General features: G+C 52.9%; 1 protein-coding gene and 1 long non-coding RNA gene across 3 annotated transcripts; one reads left to right on the forward strand and one right to left on the reverse strand.

Annotated features, from left to right (window-relative positions):
* Positions 1–340: 340 nt before the first annotated feature.
* Positions 341–1820, reverse strand: LOC138436092 (uncharacterized). The gene is made up of 2 exons (XR_011255330.1): positions 1630–1820; positions 341–940 (listed from the first exon to the last, which is right to left on the reverse strand). It is a non-coding gene; the product is annotated as an uncharacterized lncRNA (long non-coding RNA).
* Positions 1805–19823, forward strand: TUBA8 (tubulin alpha 8). 2 transcript variants are annotated; one of them, XM_069581607.1, is made up of 5 exons: positions 1805–1963; positions 12294–12516; positions 14042–14190; positions 15646–16326; positions 19512–19823. In XM_069581607.1, the coding sequence occupies exons 1-5, from the start codon at positions 1961–1963 to the stop codon at positions 19803–19805; spliced, it is 1350 nt and encodes a 449-aa protein (XP_069437708.1). In that variant the 5' UTR covers positions 1805–1960; the 3' UTR covers positions 19806–19823. The 2 variants fall into 2 exon arrangements, with proteins under 2 accessions (XP_069437708.1, XP_069437709.1); XM_069581608.1 differs by lacking the exon at positions 1805–1963 and adding an exon at positions 9391–9580.
* Positions 19824–26965: the final 7142 nt, after the last annotated feature.

A 26965-nucleotide genomic window follows, 5' to 3' on the forward strand; every position in this document is an offset into this window, starting at 1 on the left:
TGTGAGAGAGAGAGAGCACCGAGATGAATAACACCCCAGACTTCAAGGTGTTCCATCCAGTTTTGTAGAAATAAACACATGTACATATATATATATATATACATACCAAGAATCCAAAGTAGGGACTTCCCTGGTGGTCCAGTGGCTAAAACACTACGCTATCAATGCAAGGGGGCTCAGGTGTGATCCCTAGTCGAGGGGCTAGATCCCACATGCTGTAATGAAGATCCAAATAAATAAATATTGAAAAAAAGATTCCAAAGTGAAGAGTGATAAATGTCATGGGAGTGATAAAGTGATCAGTGATCTATGGGAGTTTCAAAGAGAAATAAATACATAGTTAATGATAGTCATCATCCTTTATTGAGCATTTACCATGTGCTTGGCAGTTAGTTTAATTATGATTCTCAATTTTCAGGATCTTTATAGACAATTCAATTCATAATTTATCAAGCACTGTATGTATCAGTGTGTAAAGCATTGTCTGAGATGCTCTAAAATACAAAGATGATTAAGACATGTGCCCCCGGAGGACTTCCCTGGTGGTCCAGTGGCTAACACTCTGAGCTCCCAATGCTCAGGGCCCAGGTTCGATCCCCGGTCAGGGAACTGGATCCACATGTCACAACTAAGACCCACTTCAGCCAAATAAATAAATGTTCAATAAGACACATGTCCTGCCATCTGTCCTCCAGAAACTCGCAGTACAGGTCGGACAACATAGCAATGGATGCTCAGCAGAACAAATTGCTACAAAATCACATTCTCACTCTCCACCAGCCGGAGATAGACAGTCAGGAAGGGAAGGTGGATCTGTGTGCTGGGACACTTGGAGAGTCATCATGTCCTGCCAGGACAGCTCTGTGTGGTGGCACCTTGCAGAAAAGCTGTGGATTTGCCTGGAGTCACTCGGGGTTTGGTGGGCGGGGCCTGAAGAGAGCTGGAAAAGAGACAGGAGTGCCTTACCGTCTCAGCTCAGTTTGGACTCTGGTGGGGAAGTTTGCAAGGCTTACAACTAAACTGGGGAGGGGAGGAGGGGAAGCAAGGGAAGTGTAATCAATCGCACAGCCAAAATCTGAAATGTGAAGAGAGGGCCAGACCCATTGTCCCCACCCTAACACCCCCAACCCAGGGGAGTGGGGCAAGGCCCTTGGCCCTTCCATATCACTTGCAGCCCCCAAGAAGGTCTTAGCAAAGAGGCAGAGCAAAGAGGCAGCTGAAATCCTGAGGTTGTTCTGCACATTCTGGGCTTTAAAGTAGGAAGAGGGAGAGATGATAAATGGATGGAGAAAGAGACTTGAAAATAATGGTGGAGGGGTGGTGTCCAGGGACAGGGGAGTAGAAGCGGGAACAGAGACGCACTGATAAGTACCTCCTGGGGCGGGGGTCTCACCATTATCTCAGTGAATCCCCCAACAGCCAGGCCAGCCTGGGGCAGGTGCAAGGGCTTCAGACCCGAGGCGGTGAGCAGCCCCAGAGCTGAGCTTGGAGCCTGTCCCTCCCACGGAGAGTCCGGCTCCCACCCTGCCGCCCCCTCCTGGGTTGGTGGTGTCTGCGCACAACGAACCCCAACCAGTTGCCTTTCCTGCCGCAGGAAGAGGATCAAAGTTTGGGAGCGTGAACACTTACTCAAAGAGCACTTTCCATTTCCTTCCTGGGCGGCTGGGGTCACAAAGTATGACCGGTACAGAGCATAGTGCAGGAACCAGCCCCTCACCCTACCCTCTCGCGCTGCTCCCCTCGCGGAGACTGAGCCGCCGGAGGGCCGGTGGGGCGGAGCGATTGTGACCTGTCCGGTCCCTCCCTCCCGGCTCTGTGATGCTGCAGGGCAGCTGCTGGCCCAGTATGTCTGTCCCCGGCGCCCTCCCTCCCGGTGTCACAACAGCGGAGGCGGCTGTATCTGGAGCAGTTGGGGTGGGCAGGCCCAGGAGGGAGCGAACGGGCTACTGGAGCTGCCGCGATGGTGAGCCTGCGGGTCCGGGGTGCTGGGGGCGCTGGGCCGGGGATGGGGAGGGACAAGAGTGGCAGCGCCCACCCCAGAGCCTCTCTCCTCCGCGGCTGACAGCTAGCGCTTTGGATCCCTGGAGCTCGAAGTCTCCTAGGGGTGTCAGTTCAAGGTCGAGGGGTTCATACCCTCGCACGCGGGGGCGGGGGGGACACCCACCTGGCGTCAGTGGCCTTTTCCTAGAGAGAAAGTAGAGACTGGGGCGAGTTGCGCCTAAAGGGAGATTTGTGCACGCAGGTGAGGGGAGGGGGACCAGGGGCCGCCTGCGCAGAAGAGGTTAGGTTCTGAGACATCGCCGTGGGGCAACTCAGGGACCCGGTGGGGGGCCCGGGGCCGGCGGGGTGGGGGTTGGGCAGGCAGGCCGGGGATTCCCGACTTGGGGGTGGGGGCTGCGGCGGGCACTGGGTCAGGTCCCACCAACCAAGTGTGACAGAGCTCCAAAGGTCAGGGGACTTAGGGCCACACACCCCACGCTGGAGGCTTCCTTCTTTCCCACCCTCCAGGCCATCTGGCTTGGGTCTGGGACACTTCCACCTCCAGCTCAGCTTCCCAGGCCCTGGCACCTGCTTCCAGCTTCCCAGTTTTTCAAGCGGGTCAAACCCAAAGGACTTTGGCACACAGCGTTTCAGACCCGCTTCTTTCCTTTCCTATCCTGGTCGCGGCGCCCGCCCCATCTGTCTGTCTCCCTCTCCTCCCGGACTGGGATCTTACTTGCTGGAGAGGTTCTCTCCCAGCGCTGCAGTCCCACCAGCCGGAGGCCCTCCCCTCGCCCCCTGAGCCCTGGGGTGGGTAAAATTTGCTGTCAGTCCGCTTCACTCCGATGCCTCAAAACACAGAGAACCCAGAAATCTCGTGGACTGGAGGCCCCGCTGTCTGGGGCTCCGGGAAGGTGGCAAGATTGGGTGGGGGAGGGGTGGCGTCAGCTTGACTGGCAGGCCAAGGTCAGGCTGTGCTGGCACTCTTCCGCCAGTGTCAGTGGCCAGCAGGACAGGTGAGAGCCGCCCTTCTCCTCATTCTGGAAAGTGCCCAGGGCCCCTGGCTCTGTCCCGGCTCTGCCCATTCCAGCTCCAGGCCTGCTCCCCAGAGCAGGCTCCTAGGGAGTACTGGGACAGGGGCCAGAGGAGTCGGCGCCTGCCCAAGGCCAGGGGTCACAGGGAGCCCAGAGCCAGGAGTTTCTGGAGTTTTTGGCTCCTGGCTTTGCAGCTAGCTTTGTGACTTCAAGTCACTTAATCTCTCTGAAGTAGTTTATCTCATCTCCAAAATGAAGAGGGGTTATGGTTCAAATTTTCAAAGCTCCACCTAGCTTTACTATTTTAACCTTTTCATTGCAGAGAAACCCAAGCATATGCAAAATGAGCGCATTATAATGAAGCCCTGTGTATGCCTCAACCAGTTTCAACAATTATCTACTTAATGATGGGTCTTACTCCATTCACTCCCCCTCCCCTTCCTCCCTGTTATTCTGAACCACATCCCAGGCAGCTTACTCAAGATCTGATATTTAATATTTATAATACCCAGCACATAGCTAGTGCTGTGTAATTTTCAGAGTGCTGCCTCTTACATGTTCTAATTCTCACCTAAAAGCTGCAGTGAGTCTTAGAGGGGATCCCAGGACCCAAATCCAGCTCTCCGAACAGACTTCAACATGCACTCAATAGGCAGGTTTCTGAAAATAGCTAGTAAATCAAAAAATGTAAAGTAAAAACCTTGTTTTAAGTATGCTAAAGAATCTGAAAGATATTTAACTGAAAATCCATGGCTGAATGTTTTGGAAAGAGACTCTTTGTTTTGAAACACTGCATTTTATGTGACAGGTTCTATTTGGAGCATTTATATACATGGACAGCACTGTCTTGATGGGAAGACGTTTTTTCGGTTCACTATTTCGCACTCACAGAACCTCTTTTTTTCCTTTTTTTGGAGTGTAATTGCTTGTCAATGTTGTGTTAGTTTCTGATGTACAACAACATGAATCAGCTATATGCGTATATATATCCCCTCCCTCTTGAGCCTCCCTCCCCCCTTCCCCCACCCTCCCCCATCTTCCATCCCACCGAGCTGAGCTCAGCAGCTTCCCCCTAGCTGTCTGTTTTGCGTATGGTGGGGTGCATATGTTAGGGCTGCGCTCTCCATTTGTCCCATCCTCCCCCCACCCCCATGCTCACATGTCTGTTCTCTATGTCTGCATCCTATCCTTGCCCTGCAAATAGGTTCATCTGTACCATTTTTCTAGATTCCACATGTATGCATTAATATACGATATTTGTTCTTGTGACTTACTTCACTCTATGACAGACTCTAGGTTTATTCACATCACTACAAACAACCCAGTTTCAGAATCTCTTTTTAAAAATCCCTTGACTTGTTCCTAAAACCCTAGGATGACACCCCGGCACACCCAGCCTCAAAGTCCCACTGGTGCAGAAAGGACTTTCCTTCCCCAAGTGTCTGGACTCCCCTCTGGAGGGCTGGGAAGGCTGCCCATGTCAAGGATGGGCTCAGCATTTCTTAGGTTCTAAGTGAGGATTTTATAACTAACCCTGTAACTGAGCTTCCCAGTCTGCTCCCAGGGTCCCTCTGGCAAGCAGTTCTCCTGGGAGCCAAGGCTGTGACACCTGACTCGGTGTCAGTGACTCCAGGCCTCAGAGAAAGTGTGGCTCTAGAGGGGACTAGAGCACAGCCTGCTCACTGCTCTCCTCCTGGGTTAGCAGCGTGCCTGTGCATTCTGGGGGGGAGCTGACATTAGAAGGCAACAAAGAGCCTGTCTTCCTGCAGAGCTGGGAGGCTAGAGGGCAGAGGGTTCTGGGGTGAGATGGACACTGCTTCTAGCGTCCGCAGGTCTCTGCAGACTCCCCTGTGCAGGCGGTGTGGCTGAGCGCTGCAGAGCCCAGTCGTGTCTTCCAGCTCGGCACCTGCGGGGGCTGCAGCCACTGCACTGTTCTCCCTGCCCATCACTAAGTACGGGTCCCCTGAGGTCCCTAGGCACGTCCTCTGGGCAGTGGTGGAGCCCCCAGCCCCCAGGCAGCGTGTCCATAGGAAGCATCCAGGCTTCGGTTGGGCCTACGCAGAGCCCAAGGGTGATGCTCTGTCCTCTCCGAGGGACGTCTCCGTGACCTTGAAAGGAAGAGGGAAAGTTAAAATAACTTGAGAAGGAAAGAGCTGACACGTACTGGGTGGGAGGATGGGAGGATGTGGCACTCTGGGAAGGGGTGGACCGCTGCTTCTTGCCTTTGGCCACCAGGGACCGACAGTGCTCTCCGTGGTCTTTGAGGCCTACGTCCCCCGTTGGCGTCTTCCTGTTAGAATTTCTCTGTGATGAGCTGCGTGTGGAAGAGACCGGGAGGACAGTGGACACCACGTGTGGCTGATTACAGCTTGCTTGCTCTCTCCTGCTCCTGACCTGATTGTTGGCTGAAGCTCGAGGGCCTTTGGCCTCGTAGTGTGTAGAGAGTCCGGGAGTCTGCAACCGGCCTGGCCGCTCCCCAGGCCACCTGCGGAACCTTGTTGTTGCCCAGCTGCGGCGCCCGCCATCTGAGACCTCACCTGATGTTAACTGAGGCCGACTCTGTTCCTGCTGTCGCCAGCTTGCTCTCTGTTCTCTGAGTCCAAATGCGATCTGATTGAAGGGTTTTGAGAAGAGATGGCGCAGCCTCCCAGGAACCATGTTGTCCTTGCTTTAATCATCCCTCGGGAACCCTGGCTCTACTTTTCACCCGTTGCCTCTGACCTGGATCCTGGCATGATTCCTCATCCCAGCCTGACAACTGGAAGTACGTGGGCCTAGGAGTAAGCTTCCTGAAGGCAACTGTGTGGCTTGACACACAGGTGGTCGGGGTATGCGGCCTGGTCCTGGGTTTTCACTGGCCCTCACTGCTGGCCTGTCAGTTCCCTTCCAAGATAATATGCCAGTTTTACTGGCTTGTGCTACTTCAAAACCATTTTTAAAGCTCCAGAGCCTCCTTCTGCAGAGAACTGCAATTAGCGGGTCTGAGTTCTCTGAGAACAAATGAAAAGGAAACGATTAATGTTAAAATAGAAATCGTATAAGGTTGACACAAGGAGAGATTTCTGGCCGTGGAGCACCGTCAAGGTCTGGAGCACATTTTTTCCTACTGTTCTGCAGAGCTGGGCACCCTCTCCATGGAGGATGGTCATGGGCACACGGCCTCCACCAGCCTGCACTTCAGACAGCCTAAGCAGTCCGTGGGACCTGCCCTAAATTCTCCTGCTCCAAATCCAGCTGAAATGCCCCAGATCCTACCAGCCTGTCTGAATTTTCCACACAGCCTGCAAATAGTCCTCCCCCCCAGGAAACCAAGCCAGAAGCTGTTTTTGCTTCCTTTAGCGTCCACTGCCTGGCAGGCCCTGGCCACCCGCTCCTTGTTAAGCAAGGTTTTCATTCCAGTCACCCCCAAATTTATTGAGCACGTGCTGTATTCAAGCCTCGATGCTGGAAATCTGGCAAGAAAACAGGGGCTCCTTGCTGTCCACCAGGAAAGTCAAACAGTGAACCGTTAGCTAGGAACATGCGATACAGTGCTAAAGGGGAGGTGGCCTGTGCTGGTGTGGGGGCTTCCAGCTCTCCAGCAGGAGAGGGCGATCAGTGAGCACGCTGAAGGGTGAGTAGGAGTCGGCCCAGCCCCTCTCGATGCTCTTTTGCGCACTTGACTGAAGATCTGCTGCAGGGGCGGATAGAGCAGTCACTTCTGTAGTCACTCAGCACTAGGATTGGGTAGGGTGTCACACTCCGCTTGGGGAAGGGAGCTCCCGTGTTACATCCCTCCATCTCCCTCACCTCCACCCCTGGGATGCTGGGCCGAGAGGGGACCCCTTTCCTCTCACAGGGTCCCAAGAGCAGAGAGCTGGAGTCAGCCCTACGAGCCCAAGCTGGAGTCAGCCCTAGAGCCCAGAGTCAAGATAGACTGGGGGAGGAGCAGAGTGAGAGAGAAAGCTTGAGCTCTCCCGGCCAGAGAGGGAATCGGAACCAGCCATGAGTTTGGAGCAAACACTTGATGTAAATACCGTCTGCTGGGTCAGCACCCCTCTCCCTCTCAGCACACACCAGCCCCGCCCCGCCCCTCACCATCCCCGTCTCCTTCAGTACACACCAGGCCCGCCCCCACGCCTCAACACACACCAGCCCGCATGCCCCCCCCAGCACACACAGCACCCTCCTCAGCACACACCAGCCTCTCACCCACACCCCTCTCCCCACCCCCCCAACACCAGGCCCTGAGCACAGTCTTGGTTCTCACAGGAAGGGTGGCCTGTTTTCTGAGGCGCCCACACTGAGCCGTTCTCTTCTGTTCTCTCTGCAGTGGAGCTTTTTCTGGTCTGGAGTGTTGTACGAGCTTTCCTGGGCTTCAGCTGTCAGGCTTGGGCTGCAGTGGGCATGGGGGCTGCTGTGGGCGTGGGGGCTGCAGTGGGCGTGAGGGCTACAGTGGGCGTGGGGGCTGCTGTGGGCGTGGGGGCTGCTGTGGGCGTGGGGGCTGCAGTGGGCGTGGGGGCTGCAGTGGGCGTGGGGGCTGCTGTGGGCGTGGGGGCTGCTGTGGGCGCGGGGGCTGCTGTGGGCGCGGGGGCTGCTGCGGGCATGGTGAACCGCTGTGGGCGTGGGGGGCCGATGAGGGGCTGGGGGTCTGATGAGGGCATAGGGGGCATGACCCCTGGGCCCTGTGGGCTCAGAGTGAGAACGAGGCAAGGGTCCAGGGTAGTGTCCAGGAGAGGACTCTGCAGAGGTCAGAAGGTCTGGATTTCGGCCCAGGCTCTTTCCTTACAGACCTGTGAAATTCCCAATCTATCCTTTACCTGTCTGAGCCTCAGCCTCTTCATCTGTAAAACAAGGGCTGGGAATCGTATTAGATGACCTGTGAGGCCGGCCTGGCTCGAGCTTCTGAAGGCTCTGAGCTCACAAAACTCCCTGGTTACCTGTCTTGGGCACGAGAGCCCACCCCCAAGGCCGTCAGCACTGGACTTGCTCCTGGCTTTTCTGTGTAGAACCTCCAGGCAGGAATGAGGGGTGGTGACAAGTAAGAGTCGCTGGAGGAGCAGGTGGGATCCTTGTCCCCTCAGGGCAGGTGCAAACGGGGCACAGATGTTAGCACTGGGGGTCTCGCCTAACTTCATTTCACTGGTGATTTCCTTGTATAACTTTATTTTATTTATTTATTTATTTTGGCTGTGCTGTGAGGTTTGTGGGATCTTAGTTGTCCAACCAGTAATTGGACTCTTGTCCCCAGCAGTGACAGCACCTGAGTCCTAACCACTGGACCGCCAAGAAATTCTCCCTTGTGTAACTTTACAGTTCTTGTTTGCCCAACAAACTGGGCTCTTGGTAATTGTCAGCTGAATGAATGGCCAAGTGGAAAGGGACAGGACAGGCCTGGCCCTTGTCGATGGGTTGCTATGTCAATGCGCCCTTGTCGATGGCCCTTGTCGGTGGGGCCTCACCTAGACCTCGCTGTCTCCTGGCTTTAATGTTTGGGTTGTCAGCATGAGAGCTGTCAGCCCTTCAGAGAAGCATGCCAGTGTGTCGCCCGCATGCCCATCGTCCAGATTTAATCATTGCTATTTTTCTGCCACATTTATCTGCTGTGCTTGTTGAAGTCAAGTCAGCTGTAGATGTCATGACATTTTACCCTAAATGCTTCAGAAGTGACTTTAAAAATAAGAGCTTTTCGATACTTAACTACACTTTCATTATCATGCTTAACAAAATCAATCCGTTTCTCTATTTATCCCCCCAAATATTTTGATTTGTTCAAACCAGAATTGAGTTAAACTTCACCCACTCCATGTGCATGTTATGTTTCTTAAGTCCCCCTTGATGTGGGTCAGTCCCTCCCTCATCTTTGGTTTTCATGAGTTGAGAAGATCGGGTGAGTTGCCCTACAGAACTTACCTGCTTGTGGAGTCGTGCTCGTAGTGTCTCTTATCCCTGGACCCCTGTGTTTTCCGTAAAGTGGGAGCTACTGGTAAAGGGTTTAATACATTAAGGCTGAGTATTTAAGTTTTTAGCAAATTTTATTTTTTTATTGGAGTGTAATTGCTTTACTGCGTTGTGTTGGTTTCTCCTGTACAGCAAACTGAAGCAGCTACGTGTGCACGTATGCCCCTCCTTCCTGAGCCTCCCTCCCAGCCCGAACCCTCCCCCACCCCCATTCCAGCCTCTAGGTCATCGCAAAGCCCCGCGCTGAGCGCCCTGGGTTGCACAGCAGCTTTCCATTGCCGCCTACTTTACACGCAGCAGGGTGTATGTATCAACGCTGCTCTCTCAATTTGTCCCATCCTCCCATCCCCCTCTGTGTCTACAAGTCCATTCTCTACATCTGGGTCTCTACTCCTGCCTTGCAAACAGGTTTCTCTGTACCATTTTTCTATATTCCATATGTATGTGTTAATATACAATATTTGTTAAGGCTGACAAGAAGCTTTCCTGGGAGGTGTGTGTATCCTACTGCATTACATTGATTTTCTCGCTGCCGTGAGATCATGATCCATCCCAGGGTCAGAGGTTACAATCCATCCCAGGGTCAGAGGCCGGTAACCATTGAAGTTAACTTCCCTTTGTGACCTGTAAGTAACAGTGATTCTTTGGCACTCTGTGAATATCTAGTTCCCCTTCAGTCCTTGTCCAAATCAATTGTATAATTAGAAACTATCGTATGCAATATTTCTTAGTATATTATTCCTTCCACCCTGACTAGCTCACAGTCTTCTGTTAAAAGAAGTGCTCTCCCTCGTCAACAGGGCTGTTTGGATAGGTAGGTGCGTTTCTCTCCCGTGGGTTTTTTTCGTAGCAACATGGACTTGTGGATTTTTGCCTGTCCGTCCTGTTTCGGTTGACTACTGCTGTTCCTCTTTCTGACCCTCAAGTTGTTTCGCCTTTGGCCTAGGGAGCCTCTTATGGTTTCTGAGCCCTTTCTGTGCTCTTGGGCTCCCCATGGTGTTCCAGAAGGTTCTCACAGGGGATCATCCTGTGTGTTCCTTGCCCCAGACCTGGAAACCCCCACCCCCCAGGGAGCCCTGCTTTCTGCTGGTGGAGACTGGCGCTGAGAGACCGCCCTGGAGGCATCTGTGGGCCCATCAGTTATTTCTGAGTCTATCTTATGCCTCCAGTTACTCTTGTGAATTAGTTTAACAGGGAAACCAGCTCCTTCCTCCTGAATGTTGTGTGCCCATGTGTGAGGCTGAGTTCCACTATGGAGAGTGGCGTATTGACTCTCATGAGGTTAAAGGGGTGTGAAAACATCTACATCCCCACCTTGGTGGTCTTCAGGACCTCAGATCCTTCCATCTTCTTCTCTCACCTTTGATCTTCCTGAAATACCCCTGTGTCCTTCCAGAAAGGCCCAGAGCACCCATGGGGAGGGGGTGCCTGGAGATAGTTGGGGGTGGGGCCACAGGACAGCATGTGGGGCCAGCTCCTTTCGGGCCTCTCCAGGTTCCCTCGCTCACACGCGCCGCCCCCAAGGAGGCCATGGCTTCCTGAGAAAGTGTGGTCCAGTCGGGAGCTGCTGGATTTGGGGGTTCTTGGGGAAGGATCCTGCTTCCTCAGGCCTGAGTCGAGTCCTAAGACAAAGTCCTTTCATTGTAAGAGGAGCGGCAGCCTGAGGTCTCCGGCTTCCCACGGGTGCATCTTCCAGGTGGAGCGGAAGGCTACAGGGATGAAAATGTGTAATGATGGTGCTGAAGAAAAAAAAATGTGTAATGATGGTGCTGAAGACAAGGGTGACCATAGCAGAAGTGATCGTGGTGACTTGTGCTTTTCACACACAGGGAGGTTATGTAACTCAGCCCAGCCCGCACAGCACAGCTCCTAACTTGAGAGGCAAGATTCGTGAGCAAAGCCCTTTCCTGGCCTCCAGGCTCACGGAAACACAGCCGGTTGTATTCCTGGCCAGGCCTCTGTGACACCCAGAGGCCAAGCAGCACAGAGACCGGCGTGCGTCTTACACAACAGCATTAGGGCACCGGGTCCTGATGCCTCTGACCACCCCACACCCACACCAGGAGAGCCCCAGGGTCCCAGGAGTCCCATACCCCTTGCCCTGCCCCAGTCTCTGGAGGCTATACTCCGCGCTTGGGTTCCCTGGAGCTGGAAAATGCCAGCTCGGGTCACGGATAAGAATAGAAGGCCACACACCAGGCACATGGTTCCTGGCCCAGCTCTGTCCCGGGCACAGAGGCTCCTTGTGAGGCCAGTGCTTCCCTGGAGGGGTGTGGGGGGTGATGGCACACCATCCCAACAGAACCATAACACACTCACACATACTCATGTCTGCATACGCGTTCGCACTGCCACTCTCAAGCACACTCACGATCACACTCTTACAAACGCACACCCACACATTTATCATTTCACACATTCAGACACACGCACCCCTCCCCATCCCAAGCTGTTAGTACCAGAACCAATCATGTAATTGTGGCTTCACACCATAACATGGAGAAGGACCCTCTGAAGGTCAGCTTTATTTGGCTCTTGGCCTGATGGGTGAGGGAATAGGTTATGGTGGCCATAGATGAGACTTGGCTTGCCTGTCCCCTCCCAGCCCTTCCCTGCTAATGTGCTGATCCTGTTTAAAAAAAAAATAAATGTTTATTTTAAATATTTATTTATTTGGCTGTACCAGGTGTGAGTTGCAACATGTGGGATCTAATTCCCTGACCAGGGATTGAACCCAGGCCCCCTGCATTGGGAGGGCAGAGTCTTAACTGCTGGGACCCACAGGGAAGCCCCTGTACTGACCCTTTCTTATTCCTACATTTGTACATGAAACAGTAATGACGCCCATAATACAGACTCCAAGACACAGTCCTCCCGTGAGTGTCTCTCTGCTCTGTGATGGGGAGATGGGGAGTATGTGCGTGTGTGTGAGAGACAGCGTCCAGGAGACTGGCTGATGCAGGAGCATGATCAGTGTACCGGGCATGGCGGTGGATTCGAGGATGGATTCTGCTGTTCTCACTGGCTCTTCCTTGGGCAGGCTTCACTGGTGCAGGAGTCTGTCCGTGGTTGGGAATTTCATCTGTTTCATCTGTGCAGCTGGCCCTCTCTCCTTTTCTTGACACAAAGGATTAAGCATGGAAAGCCACTCTCACAGCAAACCATGGAGCTGGGGTTCTTCTTTGGAACCGAGTCTTGATCCAGATGCAGTGGGGCCTGGAGCCCGCCTACTGGGCATGGGCAGGGTGTCCTGCTTGCCGAGTGCCAGGGAGGGACACGTCCTCAGAGGCCTGGGTAGAGGCTGGCTGGGGCTCTGACTGGCCTGCTCTCTGCCTGCAGCGGGAATGCATATCCGTCCACGTGGGCCAGGCTGGAGTCCAGATTGGCAATGCCTGCTGGGAGCTCTTCTGCCTGGAGCATGGCATCCAGGCCGATGGCACCTTTGGCGCCCAGGCCAGCAAGGTCCATGACGACGACTCCTTCACCACGTTCTTCAGTGAGACCGGCAACGGGAAGCACGTGCCCCGGGCCGTCATGGTTGACCTGGAGCCCACAGTGGTAGGTGAGTGTGGTCCAGGATCCTCCTTGTGAGTGTGGTCCAGGATCCTCCTCAGGAGCAGCACCAGGCTGCAGAGGCCGTCGTCCACCATGGTCTGCCATGGTCCACCATGGTGCTGCGGCCCACTTTGGTGTCTGGGGAGGCTTGGGAGGCTGACCTCTACGTGGAAGGATGACCCTGCAGACGCCCACCCTCACCCCATGTGACTCTTGGTTCCTGGAGCCCTCCCCAGTCTCGGGGTCTCAACTGGGGATCAGAGGTCTCTGCTCTTCCGTTAAAGCTCCAACCTGATGCTCTCTCCCCAAAACTGCTGAGGCAGGCCAAAATTGCCACAGATTTTTCACTAAATACTAAGAATCAAAAATACCAGTAATTCCAGAAATTATAAGAAGCCTTCACATAGTCAGTTTCCAAAGTGTATGTTTCCAGCTCTGCAGTGATTACAATCCATCCTGGTGGGCCCAGTGTAACCTTGCAGCCTCTCGCACATGAGACAAAATAGCAGCAGGCACTTTCTCTTACAGCCCAAGGTGATTGAGGTTAGAGTGAACCTCGTCTGAATCTTAGGGAAACAGGAGTACTGACCTGTATCCGGGCAGGATTCTTGTTCTCCCTACCGCCAAGCCCACAGCACCCCCATGTCAGTCCACACTCTTCATCAGCATTTCCTAAGCTTCAAAGCCTGCTCACCAGCAAAGATGGATGAGTCCCCAGGGATGTCTGGGCACTGTCTTTAGGGCCTGAGCACTGTTTCTGGGGCCACAGACTCCAGGCCCTCCACCTTTTGGACACTTGTACAAATATAGAAAGGACAGATGACCTTCCTGGGCCACTGCACAGATGGGTGCTTCCGCTGGAGAAGCAGAGGGGCGCTGTAGAGGAGAGGGGATGGCGGTGGGGCCTGAGGCACCCTGGTCTGCTGTGTGTCCACTTTGGAGGACCTAAGAGGTGAGCAGAGCCCCCAAGCCACTGAAACCACTCTCGGGCTCGGACTCTTCTGGAACCTGGAACACAGCTTTGCTTCAAAGTCGTTCTGAAATATCTCTAATGCCTGATGTGTATTGTTGACTCCAGAGGTGGAGGTTAGGGCTGGGACAGTCCCGGGGAAGCCTGGGAGCAGGTCATTCTGAATCTTTCCCTGTGTCCCTGAAGCATCTGGAGGCGAGTGAAGGTGGTTATATTCTGGGGTAAATTTTGCAGCATGAAGGAAAAACTGGAGGGAAGCCTTGGGGATCCAGGGGAACAAGGCAGTCAACCTTGGTATCTGCTCAGCTTTGTAAACAAACCCAAGGCTCCCTAAGGTCCTGCCAGCAGAGCAGCTGGCTTCTCACTGCTGCTTGAGTCCCAGGCTTCTGCTCTATTGGAGCCTGTGTTCCCCTGGAATTCCCTTAGCCTTGCAGATGTATTCTGGGATTGTCTGTTCCACCTCAGTGGAGTTTAGTAGATAGGGGTGTCGAGTGTTCTTGTAGGATGGGGGTTTCTCCTCTGGGAACCAGGTGTAAGACTGATGGTTGCCCTCTCTCGGTAGATGAGGTTCGGGCCGGAACCTACCGTCACCTCTTCCATCCAGAGCAGCTGATCACGGGAAAAGAGGATGCAGCTAACAACTACGCCCGGGGCCACTACACGGTGGGCAAGGAGAGCATCGACCTGGTGTTGGACCGCATCCGCAAGCTGGTACGTGTTTGCAACGGTGGAGAGCTGGAGAGCCCGCCACTGTTGACAGGCTGGTGGGAGGACGTGGCCCCCGGCTGCAAGATAAACTCCTGAGACTTGGGAATTTCTGCTTGTGTTCTGTAAGCAGCATGTGCTGGGTTGGCGCCCCTTCCTCCGCCTGGGCCGTGTGGGCTGCCCTCCAGGCTGGTGCCTGGTAGCACAAACGGATGCTCTGCGGTGGTGTTGGGGAGAAATCCCAGGGGTGAGGAAGGCAGAACTCTTTGCTGGGTGGCAGCAACAGGTTAACAAAGTATTTTTTTTGTTTTATTTTGAGCAGGTTGAAAAGGTGAATTTATTTCACTTAACAAAGCATTTAACTTGGAGGAGAAGAGGAAGACTGTTGATCTAGTTCAGCACTTTACAGATGCTATTACAAATGTCACATACGTTCCTTTGTTTAATCCCCTAAACAATGATACAAAGGCGATCTCGTGCCTGCACTTTACAGCTGGGGAAATAGAGAGCCTGAGTGGTTCAGTGACTTGGTCTGGGTCCCCCAGCTAGAAAGTGGCTGAGTCAAGATCTGAACTGGGTTGGCTTGACTGGGAAGCTCAGGGAGTCACTTGTCTGTTTGAGCCCCGTTCTTAATCTGTACAGAGGAGAGGCGAGCTTGATCAGGGGCTCTTGACTTGGGAGCTAAGGGTGCCGAGTTTTTGCGTGTTCACCTTTCCTGTTTAGAGCAGAGTTCATGGAGGTCATCAGTCCCAAAGTCATGGGCGATCCCCAAAGTTCAGAACATCCAACTGAACACAGTCATAGATCACATCCAGCAGGGAAGTTCCATGACTTTTGAATTCTCTTAGTTCTGGTGAGAGCTCACTGTCCTTGCTGAGCACAGTAGGACTTCTCACTGAACGATCACAGTAACCTTATTTATGAGAGGAATGTGTTTATTGTCCACACTTTAAGAAGAAACGTGAGTCCAGAGGGTTCAATAACTTGCTCGAGTATTTACAGCTGGGAAATGGCAAAGTTGATGTTAAATCTCAGGGTCTCTGACCCATTTATCTCTCTGAAATTGGTACCCTGAGCCACCTTGCAAGGTCGGGCTGGGCTGTGTAAGCCTGCAGTTCCCACAGAATCAAAGGACAGGGCCAGGGAAATGCACAAGGAGCTGGGGTCCACAAGGGGCAAAGTCCTTAACCACCGTGATTTCGGAACCTCATTCCTGGTCCAAACAGGCCACTGGGCTGGAAGCTTCATGGACCTGGAGGCGAGAGCGTGTTTGCTGCCCCATATTTTAGCCGTTCCTCCCAAGAGTGCTGCAGCTCCTATGTGTTTTCTGACTTCTTCAAGGACGGTTTGATCTCACCCACTTGAAAATGTTGTGGGATGGAGCGGGCGGACAGCGAGGGCCACCTGCCGGTGCCCACACACGGGTATCCTCAGAGCTTTGTCCGTGTCCCCCTCCCCCAGACAGATGCCTGCTCGGGCCTGCAGGGCTTCCTCATCTTCCACAGCTTCGGGGGCGGCACCGGCTCGGGCTTCACGTCTCTGCTCATGGAGCGGCTCTCCCTGGACTATGGCAAGAAGTCCAAGCTGGAGTTTGCCATCTACCCGGCGCCCCAGGTCTCCACGGCCGTGGTGGAGCCTTACAACTCCATCCTGACCACGCACACGACCCTGGAGCACTCGGACTGCGCCTTCATGGTGGACAACGAGGCCATCTACGACATCTGCCGGCGCAACCTGGACATCGAGCGGCCCACGTACACCAACCTCAACCGGCTCATCAGCCAGATCGTGTCCTCCATCACGGCCTCCCTGCGCTTCGACGGCGCCCTCAACGTGGACCTGACTGAGTTCCAGACCAACCTGGTGCCCTACCCCCGCATCCACTTCCCGCTGGTCACCTACGCGCCCATCATCTCAGCGGAGAAGGCCTACCACGAGCAGCTGTCCGTGGCCGAGATCACCAGCTCCTGCTTTGAGCCCAACAGCCAGATGGTGAAGTGCGACCCTCGCCACGGCAAGTACATGGCCTGCTGCATGCTCTACCGGGGGGACGTGGTGCCCAAGGACGTGAACGTCGCCATTGCCGCCATCAAGACCAAGAGGACTATCCAGTTTGTGGACTGGTGTCCCACGGGCTTCAAGGTGAGAGCGGGGGACACGATGGAGACAGACAGCTAGGGAAGCAGAGGGAAACCGAGGATGGGGAGGAAGGTGGGGACTGGGGGCCTGGGGGCCTGGGCTGACGCGCGTTCCATGGGAGCTTTGGGACAACACGGGGAGAGGGGCATAGGTCAGTGTAATGCTAATCTCATTCATTCATTCATTCGTTCAGGCACTTGCTTTAGGCCTGGAGAGACTGGGAGGGGCGTGGTTACTGGAAGAGGGGAGGGGCATCCCACCGGATGGTCTGCAAGCTTCTCAGAGGTCTGGCAGGAGAGAACTTAGGCCAGTGTGTGCAAGTGGGGTAATCAGGCCGAGGCGGGGGAGGTAGCCCTGATCTGACCACAGATCAGAGAATGCAGTGACCGGATTATTCAATTGCCAGAGAAGAGGTGCAGTTCCCTCCTCTAACAAAGGATGTGTCCTTCTCCCCAGTTTGTTTTGAAAAATTGTTCACCTTGTATGTTTTCATCAATTTAGGGTAAGGATAAGAAATTTTATGGTTATTATATGGCTGTGATTCACTTACATTATGAAGCCCTGACATTTCCACTAAGCAGGAGTGAGCTGGGAGCTGGTTGTAGGTGTGCGTTCTGTGGGTCAGTGGGGGAATAGAAGACCCTGGCTCTCAGGACCGAGGATGCTCTTGGGAGCCACCCCTCTGAGTTGCCCTGGCTGGACAGGCAGCTGCCTCTGCCCAGGGCCTCTCATGAGAGCTCAGCGTCACAGCAACTGCCACGCTCACGTTAGCTAGTCCCCTCCGGCTGGCCTTTAATAATTCAGAGGTTTACCGAACACCAGAGGAGGCAGTGCCAGTTGCTGGAGACAGAGTTCATCGTCTCAGTTTCCCCTGGGGGGACTTTCACAAGCAAGGCACCGCATGCCAGGCTCTTGGCCGAGCTGCTGATGGGTGAGCAGTCTCCACACGGCTCTGCTCCCACCTTTGGCCAGAATCCTCTCCCCTGGACTGCACCTGTCCTAACGTGGCAGTTCTGGTCACTCTTGTGAAAACATCCACGATCTTACCCCAAGTTGTTGTTATTTTCTCTTTCAAACAGAAACAACAAAACAAGCAAGTAGTAAAATAAGTAAGCAAAAAAAGGATGGTCGAGAAATCAACAAAAAAGCGATGCCCCCATAGTCTCATCCTTTTATTTATTTTTTAAAGTCCTTATTGAATTTGTCACAATACTGCTTCTGTTTTACATTTCTGGTTTTTTGACTATGAGCCATGTGTGATCTTAGCTCCCCAACCAGGAGTCGACCTGGCACCCCCCGCATTGGAAGGCGAAGTCGTAACCACTGGACCAGGAAAGCCCCCTCAGCCCTCCACTTCTAGCTGAAGTTCGGGGTTATGACCAGAAGGATAAGGCAGTGCTAGAACCTTTAGCTGCTTCTCAGAAAAGCACATGCCATGGGGGTGGATGGTGTTGAACTTCACGCTGTAGCACACTCCCCAGGATGCTTGTCACTGACAGGGGTCCAGGGGTGCTGCTGTTGAAGAGAGAGCACAGCTGGCTGGCCCAGCGGACACGTGATGTGGTACTGCCTTCGCCTCCTCACTTTGACCCTCTGCCCCTGTCTCAGCATCACTTCCACCCCCAGGATGCCGCTTCCGTCTAAGAGCAATGGTAGACCATTCTGGGTTAGCCGCCTTGGCTCTGTAGCCTGATGCCACTCCCACCTCTGCCTCTCAAGAGGACTTGTATTTTAAAGCTGTGAGTTTAAGAGATTGGCAGTGAAGACCCAGTGGCCTAGGCAGGAGAGGCCTTTGGGGAGCAGCTCTCGGTTCTCAGTGTCCCATGAGTATCGTCACAGTGGTCACCTGAGGCCACTTCCAGGTCCCCAGAGTTCTTGGTTTGGGATGTGTGTGGGAGAAGGGAGATTTCCAGGATGGTAGCCCCCCCTTCAGCTGGGCTGGATCAGCTTGGAGGGCCCTCCATGCTGCCAGAACTTGGGGGATCCACTTGTCCAGCAAGACTTTTTAACTGACTTTCTTTTAATTAAGCAGCTGCGGCTGTGCTGGGACTTCGTTGCTGTCCCTGGGCTTTTCTCTAGTTGCAGTGAGCAGGGGCTGCTCTCCAGTTGTGGCGCCTGTGCTTCTCATTGCAGTGCCTTCTCTTGCTGCAGAGCATGGCGTTTGTGATGCAGCCTCAGTAGTCGTGGTGCACCGGGTCAGCTGTCCCGAGGCGTGTGGAATCTTCCCATGTCTCCTGCACTGGCAGGTGGATTCTTAACCACTGGACCACCAGGGAAATCTTTCTTAGATTTCCATGCTTTTCCTCCAAGAAGCCTCACACCCCAGCGGCAGAGGGCCTGGTAGATGCAGACACCATCCCCAGAAGCTTTTGCACCTCTTCATTTATTTATTTAATGTTTTATTTTATTTATTGGACACACAGAATGTGGGATCTTAGTTTCCCAACCAGGGATCGAACCCATGCTCCCTCCACTGGGAGCTCAGAGTCTTAACCACTGAACCACTAGGGAATCCCCTGTACCTCTTTATTTATTGCTTGAGGATATCTCTGTGATCTTTTAAACACCCTTCACCCTTGGCGGGGCTTCCCAAGTGGCTCAGTGATAAAGAATCTGCCTGCCAATGCAGGAGACCCAGAGTCAATATCTGGATTAGGGAGATCCCCTGGAGGAGGAAATGGCTGCCCACTCTAATATTCTTGCCTGGAGAATCCCATGGACAGAGGAGCCTGCCAGGCTACAGTCCATGGAATCGCAAAAAGTTGGATAGGACTGAGCATGCACTCCTGCATGCAAAATTCTCCCTTGGCAGAGAAATTGCCCTAAATCTATGGACAGCATAACTAAGAGAAAAACCTGAAATTCCCCTGGAAGGCGTGAATTCACAGTAACTTCCATCTCCGGGCACTGCACACCCCCCCTGCCTGACCCCTGTTCCGGACCCTCGCTTGTCTGCTTACATCTCCTAGGAGCATTTCTGCCAGCTCTTGGCCTCCCCTCGAGTTTCCCCACCCAGTCCCGCTTACTTCTGCTTTCTCTTCTGCATGCACTTCTGCCTGCCTGCCCCCACCTCCTGATCCCCTCTCTTCACATCCAGGTCTGCTGCCCTGTACTCGCCCCACTACATGACCAGGGTGCCCCAGCTTGAGTTATCCACTGACCACCACGTTTTGGTCCTCTGTTCCCAGGTGGGCATCAACTACCAGCCCCCCACGGTGGTCCCCGGGGGAGACCTGGCCAAAGTGCAGCGGGCCGTGTGCATGCTGAGCAACACCACAGCCATCGCTGAGGCCTGGGCCCGCCTGGACCACAAGTTCGACCTCATGTACGCCAAGCGCGCCTTCGTGCACTGGTACGTCGGCGAGGGGATGGAAGAAGGCGAGTTTTCCGAGGCCCGGGAGGACCTGGCTGCCCTGGAGAAGGATTATGAGGAAGTGGGGACTGATTCATTTGAAGAAGAGAATGAAGGGGAGGAATTTTAAATACAGATGTTCCTCTTGGCTGTGTCTCTTTATTCCTGCTACCCCTCCAAGCACGTTAACCCAGACTGGATCCTGACACCAGTGCCCGTGGGTAACGAGCCCACACAGACGCTGAGCTCTGCCAGACCCTCATGAGGGGATGGCGGCTTTGTGTCCCCAGAGACCAGAGTCACTGTTTCTGGGTCAGGGTGCAGGCCAGCCACACCTGTGTGGAGGCCGAGGCGGGATTTAAGATTGTAGATGCCGGCTGGCCCCACCCCAGACACAGCCTCCTGGCTGGGAAGCAGGCAGTTGAGACCTGGGCTTTGGGAGGGCTCTGGAAAATGAGTGGCTCTGTGGTCAGGGCTTGAGGAGAAGCAGGAGTGCTTTTCTGCCCTTGTAACACACAGACAAAGCAACGGGGTGACCGCAGGCAGTTCAGTGCTGTGACCGAACTGTGCAGTTTGGGTGGGGAGTCAGAAATGACCTCGTGGAGACCCAGGTGCAGCCCGTAGCCGCCCCTGAGGTTCTGGGGTCAGAGGGCGCCGGGAGGATGTGTGAAGAGCAGGAGGGAGGCCAGGGCACCCAGAGGATCGAAGGGAGGGATGCTACCGAGCCACGCTGGGTCAGGGGCCATTTGGGCCGCTCCTAGAGAGGAGGTGAGGAGGTCAGTTTCCTCTAACTGAAACAGCATTTGGAAGGCTTTATGCAGAATGTCTCCTGTGCACACACCCCTTATCTCTCACCCCCAGCAGTCTCAAGGGCTCCTCCTCTTGTTTTATGCATGAAGAAACTGAGGTGCAGAGAGTGTATGTGCTGGAGGTGGGAGAGCGGAGCCAGAGGCGCAACCACCATCTTCTCTTGGTGCTCCGCACCGTCTCCACCCTTGGGATTTGTGTCCTGTTCCAATAGCCGCCTCATGAGATGAAGGGTGGGGAGAAGCAAAGTCCACTTATTACAAAAGAGAGGACAAGTTAGTGCGTCTTTCCCTAAAGTTGGCAGCTCCAGTAGGATTGGGGGGAAAATCGTAAGCCACCCTGATTAAACTCATGATGAGACCCCCAGGGTCGGGCCCACAGCAGGTCCTGATGCAGCTCAGCGACTGCGCACTTTCCTTGCTTGTTTCCATTCTGTATCCCTTGGAAGCCCCAAGAGAAACAGAATGAAACGTCCCGGGGAAAGGAAGGTCAGGCTCCCAACTCGTCAAGGACTGTTTCAGAGAGACCACCGTGGCGGTGCCCCTCTGTGACGGAGGCCGTGCTGCCGAGGAGGCCAGGTCTGCTCGCGTCCGGACCCCCTTGCCTGAGGTCATCCCACGTCAGTTCCTGGGGGGCTGCAGGGACCCAGGTCAGGAGCTATGGTCCATCTCAGGAAGGGGCGTTTTCTACTGATGGAGGGGAGGGACCTACCCATGAGTTTCAGATAAGCCTCGTGTGTGTGACTGTGACCTAATCAGGGAGACAAGAAGAGACCTCCAAGGCCAGAGTTTAGGGGGTGGCTGTGAAAGACACAGAGGGGAAGGGAGGGTGCTGGAGGGGCGAGGGGCTGGTGCGTGCTAAGTTGCTTCAGTCGTGTCTAACTCTGCGATCCTCTGGACTATAGCCCGCCAGTATCCTCTGCCCATGAGATTTTCCAGGCAAGAATCCTGGGGTGGGTTGCCATTTCCTTTCCCAGGGGATCTTCCCCACCCAGGGATGGAACCCAGGTCTCCTGCTTTGGCAGGTGGGTCCTTTACCACTAGTGCCACCTGGTCATTTGAAAAGACCCTGACGCTGGGAAAGATTGAAGGCAGGAGGAGAAGGGGACAACAGAGGATGAGATGGTTGGATGGCATCACCAACTCAATGGACGTGAGTTTGGGTAAACTCCAGGAGTTGGTGATGGACAGGGAGGCCTGGTGTGCTGCAGTCCGTGGGGTTGCAGAGTTGGACACGACTGAGTGACTGAACTGAACTGAACTGAGTGCTGCCTGGGAAGCCCAAGTGGGTCAGGGAGAAGTTAATTTAAATAAGTGTTTGGTTGACTCCTGCAGAGGTGACATTGGAGCTGAGAGGGAGCCAGCCTTTCTCACTCATCTGGGAAGAATGTCCCGGGCAGAAGGCACAGCAGTGCAAAGGCCCTGAGGCAGGAGGCTGGGGACCTGAGGGAGTGGGATGGAAGGACTTGGTGAACTCTGCAGGGCTGTGCACTTGGGAGGAGGGGTCACTCCTGTGACTGTCATTATGTCAGGACCGGGGAGGAGACAGGGATGTCAGGCAGACAGGCCCCAGCTGAGAGCTGCCCTGCATCGCTTCCTGTTCGTGTACTCCACCTCAAGAATGCCCGGCCGGCTGGCCAGCCAACATGCCCGGGTCCTTGAGCTGCAAAGGGCGTTCACTCAGGCCAAACTCGTTTGTTTCTTTGATCCTCCCAGTCGCTGTGTGGTAGGGCTGGCCAGGCTTATCTTCGTTGCGTCCATTCAATGGACAGGGAAACTGAGGCAGGGGTGCACACAGGATGGTGGCAGCGGCTTGCTGAGATCACCTAGCTCAGTCATGGTGACGCTAAGCCGCACACACGCTCAAGAAGCTGGTTCTCGGGCTGGTCCACACTCCAGCCTCACCCCAGCATCTGGCCCAGCACCCACAGACCAGCACACAGCCTCCACCAGGAGGTGCCAGCCACCCCCCAACCCAGGCTCTAGCCCAAGAAGAATGCAGCCTGACCCTCCCCGTGGGAGCTCTGGTCAGCAGGCCTTGGCAGGAGAGAGGCTGGCTGAGTCAACAAGAGGCTGGCAGGGGCTCAAGCTGCCCACTGAGGTGGAGTCAGGGTCCTAGAGGGGCGGCCCACTCCCACTGCTCACTGTCCGTGAGACCCTCCCTCCTGCTGCGCGCCGGCCCTGTTAACCCCTGCAGGCCTGGCAGGGGAAATGGCCTGGTGAGAATCAATTGATCAACTACCCTGCAGAAAGGTGCTGTGGGACCTCGGGTAGGTCACTTCACCTCTCTGGGCCAACTTCCTCACCTGTGAGATCCTTTACTTACCCATGAGGATGGTGTCAGAGTCTTTATGAATTAATAAACATTACTCTGCACAAATGGCTATCTGAGGAGGCCTTACAAATAGCTGTGAAAAGAAGAGAAGCAAAAAGCAAAGGAGAAAAGGAGAGATATAAGCATCTGAATCAGAGTTCCAAAGAATAGCAAGAAGAGATAAGAAAGCCTTCCTCAGCGATCAATGCAAAGAAATAGAGGAAAACAACAGAATGGGAAAGACTAGAGATCTCTTCAAGAAAATTAGAGACACCAAGGGAACATTTCATGCAAAAATTGGCTCGATAAAGGACAGAAGTGGTATGGACCTAACAGAAGCAGAAGATATTAAGAAGAGGTGGCAAGAATACACAGAAGAACTATACAAAAAAGATCTTCATGACCAAGATAATCACGACGGTGTGATCGCTCACCTAGACCAGACATCCTGGAATGTGAAGTCAAGTGGGCCTTAGAAAGCATCACTACGAACAAAGCTAGTGGAGGTGATGGAATTCCAGTTGAGCTGTTTCAAGCCCTGAAAGATGATGCTGTGAAAGTGCTGCACTCAATATGCCAGCAAATTTGGAAAACTCAGCAGTGGCCACAGGACTGGGAAAGGTCAGTTTTCATTCCAATCCCATAGAAAGGTAATGCCAAAGAATGCTCAAACTACTGCACAATTGCACTCATCTCACACACTAGTAAAGTAATGCTCAAAATTCTCCAAGCCAGGCTTCAGCAATACGTGAACCGTGAACTTCCAGATGTTCAAGCTGGTTTTAGAAAAGGCAGAGGAACCAGAGATCAAATTGCCAACATCCACTGGATAATGGAAAAAGCATGAGAGTTCCAGAAAAACATCTATTTCTGCTTTATTGACTATGCCAAAGCCTTTGACTGTGTGGATCACAATAAACTGTGGAAAATTCTGAAAGAGATGGGAATACCAGACCACCTGACCTGCCTCTTGAGAAACCTATATGGAGGTCAGGAAGCAACAGTTAGAACTGGACATGGAACAACAGACCAGTTCCAAATAGGAAAAGGAGTACGTCAAGGCTGTATATTGTCACCCTGCTTATTTAACTTATATGCAGAGTACATCATGAGAAACGCTGGGCTGGAAGAAGCACAAGCTGGAATCAAGATTGCCGGGAGAAATATCAATAACCTCAGATATGCAGATGACACCACTCTTATGGCAGAAAGTGAAGAGGAGCTAAAAAGCCTCTTGATGAAAGTGAAAGTAGAGAGTGAAAAAGTTGGCTTAAAGCTCAACATTCAGAAAACGAAGATCATGCCATCTGGTCCCATCACTTCATGGGAAATAGGTGGGGAAACAGTGGAAACAGTGTCAGACTTTATTTTTCTGAGCTTCAAAATCACTGCAGATGGTGACTGCAGACATGAAATTAAAAGACGCTTACTCCTTGGAAGAAAAGTTATGACCAACCTAGATAGCATATTCAAAAGCAGAGACATTATTTTGCCAACAAAGGTCCGTGTGTTCAAGGCTATGGTTTTTCCAGTGGTCATGTATGGACGTGAGAGTTGGACTGTGAAGAAAACTGAGGGCCGAAGAATTGATGCTTTTGACCTGTGGTGTTGGAGAAAACGCTTGAGAGTCTCCTGGACTGCAAGGAGATCCAACCAGTCCATTCTGAAGGAGATCAACCCTGGGATTTCTTTGGAAGGAATGATGCTAAAGCTGAAACTCTGGTACTTTGGCCACCTCGTGCGAAGAGTTGACTCATTGGAAAAGACTCTGATGCTGGGAGGGATTGGGGGCGGGAGAAGGGGGCGACAGAGAATGAGATGGCTGGATGGCATCACTGACGTGGTGGACGTGAGTCTGAGTGAACTCTGGGAGCTGGTGATGGACAGGGAGGCCTGGTGTGATGCGATTCATGGGGGTCACAAAGAGTCGGACACGACTGAGCAACTGAACTGACTGACTCTGCACAAGACCCTGATGCTGGGAAAGATTGAAGGCAGGAAGAGAAGGGGACGACAGAGGATGAGATGGCTGGATGGCATCACTGACTCGATGCACATGAGTTTGAGCAAGTTCCGGGAGTTGGTGATGGACAGGGAGGCCTGGTGTGCTGCAGTCCATGAGGTCGCAAAGAGTTGGACATGACTGAGCTGAACTGAACTCTGCACAGGGCTTCCCAGGTGGCACTAGTGGTAAAGAACCCGCCTGCCAATGCAGGAGATGGAAGAGACCCCTGGGTTGGGAAGATGCCCTGGAGGAGGACATGGCAGCCCACTCCAGTATTCTTGCCTGGAGAATCTGAAAAACTGATTTGGATCCTTATATCAGGAGTGAGCCAGGAACAGGAATGCAGCCTACATAGAGAAGTACTTCTATCTGGAGAGAGGCTTAGAAAGAGGGAAGAGTGCCTCTGGCCTCTGGCCTCAGTTTATCTATCTGTAAAATGGGGCACAGAATTTCTGACTCACAGAGTGCCTTACAATGAGCTAGCAGAGACAAAGTGGCACAGAGTAGGAAGTTTCCTAAGTCGTGTCCAGCTCTTTGTGACTTCATGGATTGTAGCATGCCAGGCTTCCCTGTCTTTCACTATCTCCCGGTTTGCTCAAATTCAAGTGCATTGAGTCAGTGATGCTATCCAACCATCTCATCCTCTGCTGTCCTCTTCTCCTCCTGCCCTCAGTTTTCCCCGGCATCAGGGCCTTTTCTAATGAATTGGCTCTTCATGTCAGGTGGCCAAAGTATTGGAGATTCAACTTCAGCATCAGTACTTCCAATGAATATTCAGGACTGATTTCCTTTAGGATTGACTGGCTTGATCTCCTTGCAGTCCAAGGGACTCTCAAGAGTCTTCTCCAACACCACAGTTGGAGTACTCCACCACAATTGGAGTGCCTACCCAACTACAGTAGGTACATATAGTTGTAGTAGGTGATAGGTACAACACCATATTTGTAGTAGGTACGTATATTTGTAGATTATCCAGTCTCATCACTGAATAGCATTCTGTTTTGTAATACTGTGTAATGGGCATCTGGGTAGTTCCTTTTTGGGAGCTATTACAGATACTGCTGCTATGAACATTCATGCTCCTTTCTAATAAACATGTTTATGCCTGTCTGTTGGATTTGCAGCCAAGAGTCGGCTTGCTTGGTCCTGGGGTTGGCACATGTACAGCCTCAGTGGGTCTGCCAAGCAGTCCCGCCACAAGCTTGACCATTTTCCACTCCTACTGGTGGTGTGTGAAAGGCCCACATGCTCCCCCACACTTGATGCAGGCGGTTTCATTTTACTCAGTCTATCGGAGGTGAAGTGGAAACCAGTTTCTGAATGAAATCTCCGTACAAGCCATCATTTCTAAGACAGATCAAAGGCGAGACACAGTGGAAGCCAAAACTATGTACAAGGGGGAGTCTACTGGGATATCTTGCTATTGTGTTAGTTGGTTTTGCTTTATTTTATACTTTTAGAGGCGATTACATATTGTTAAATTTAAACTTAAAGCAGTTATATGTGCCCTTAAAAAAAAACTATGAAGCCCTTTCTGCTGGTGGGCAAGTAGCTAAGAGGCAACGCTAAACAAAGGAACTTGGGATTTGCCTGGTGGTCCAGGGGTTAAGACTTCGTGCTCTAAGTGTCAGGGGCCCAGGTTCAATCCCTGGTCTGGGAACTAAGATCCTGCCTGCTGCACAGTGCAGCCAAGAGGTAAAATTTTTAAAATATATAAATAAACAAATGAACTCAGAAATGGAGTAGCTGAGGTGAGCATGGAATCCACTTTGGTAGTGGATTATAATTAACCAAGTGAAGAGGAATTTGGTGGTGGTCCAGTGGCTAAGACTCCATGCTTCCATTGCCGAGAACACAGGTTCAATCTCTAGTTAGGGAACTAAGATCCAACAAGCAGCACGGGGCAGACAAAAAAAAAAAACACAAAACTAAGTGTGTGAAGAAGTAACAGTGAAAAAACCCGAATTTAAGTGCTATAAACTCCAACAAAGCAAAAAGAATACGAACAATAATAACTGGGAAATGGGCAGGAGGGGAGTGAGAGAAAATGTCAGAGAGCGAATTCATCTTTCATTTCAGAGAACTGATACATGATGATTAAATTCAAACATGCAGTCTTTAAAAATTACTCCAAATATTCCAATTGAAAGATAAAGATTGTCAGG

The sequence above is a fragment of the Ovis canadensis genome, chromosome 3, assembly GCF_042477335.2.
Source record: "Ovis canadensis isolate MfBH-ARS-UI-01 breed Bighorn chromosome 3, ARS-UI_OviCan_v2, whole genome shotgun sequence".
NCBI classification, from domain to species: Eukaryota; Metazoa; Chordata; class Mammalia; order Artiodactyla; family Bovidae; genus Ovis; species Ovis canadensis.

Excerpts from the sequence above, each read along its gene's own strand:
- TUBA8 (XM_069581607.1), top strand. Across the intron at positions 14,191-15,645 it reads TGGACCGCATCCGCAAGCTG|ACAGATGCCTGCTCGGGCCT; the intron begins GTACGTGTTTGC and ends CCCCTCCCCCAG. Across the intron at positions 16,327-19,511 it reads GGTGTCCCACGGGCTTCAAG|GTGGGCATCAACTACCAGCC; the intron begins GTGAGAGCGGGG and ends CTCTGTTCCCAG.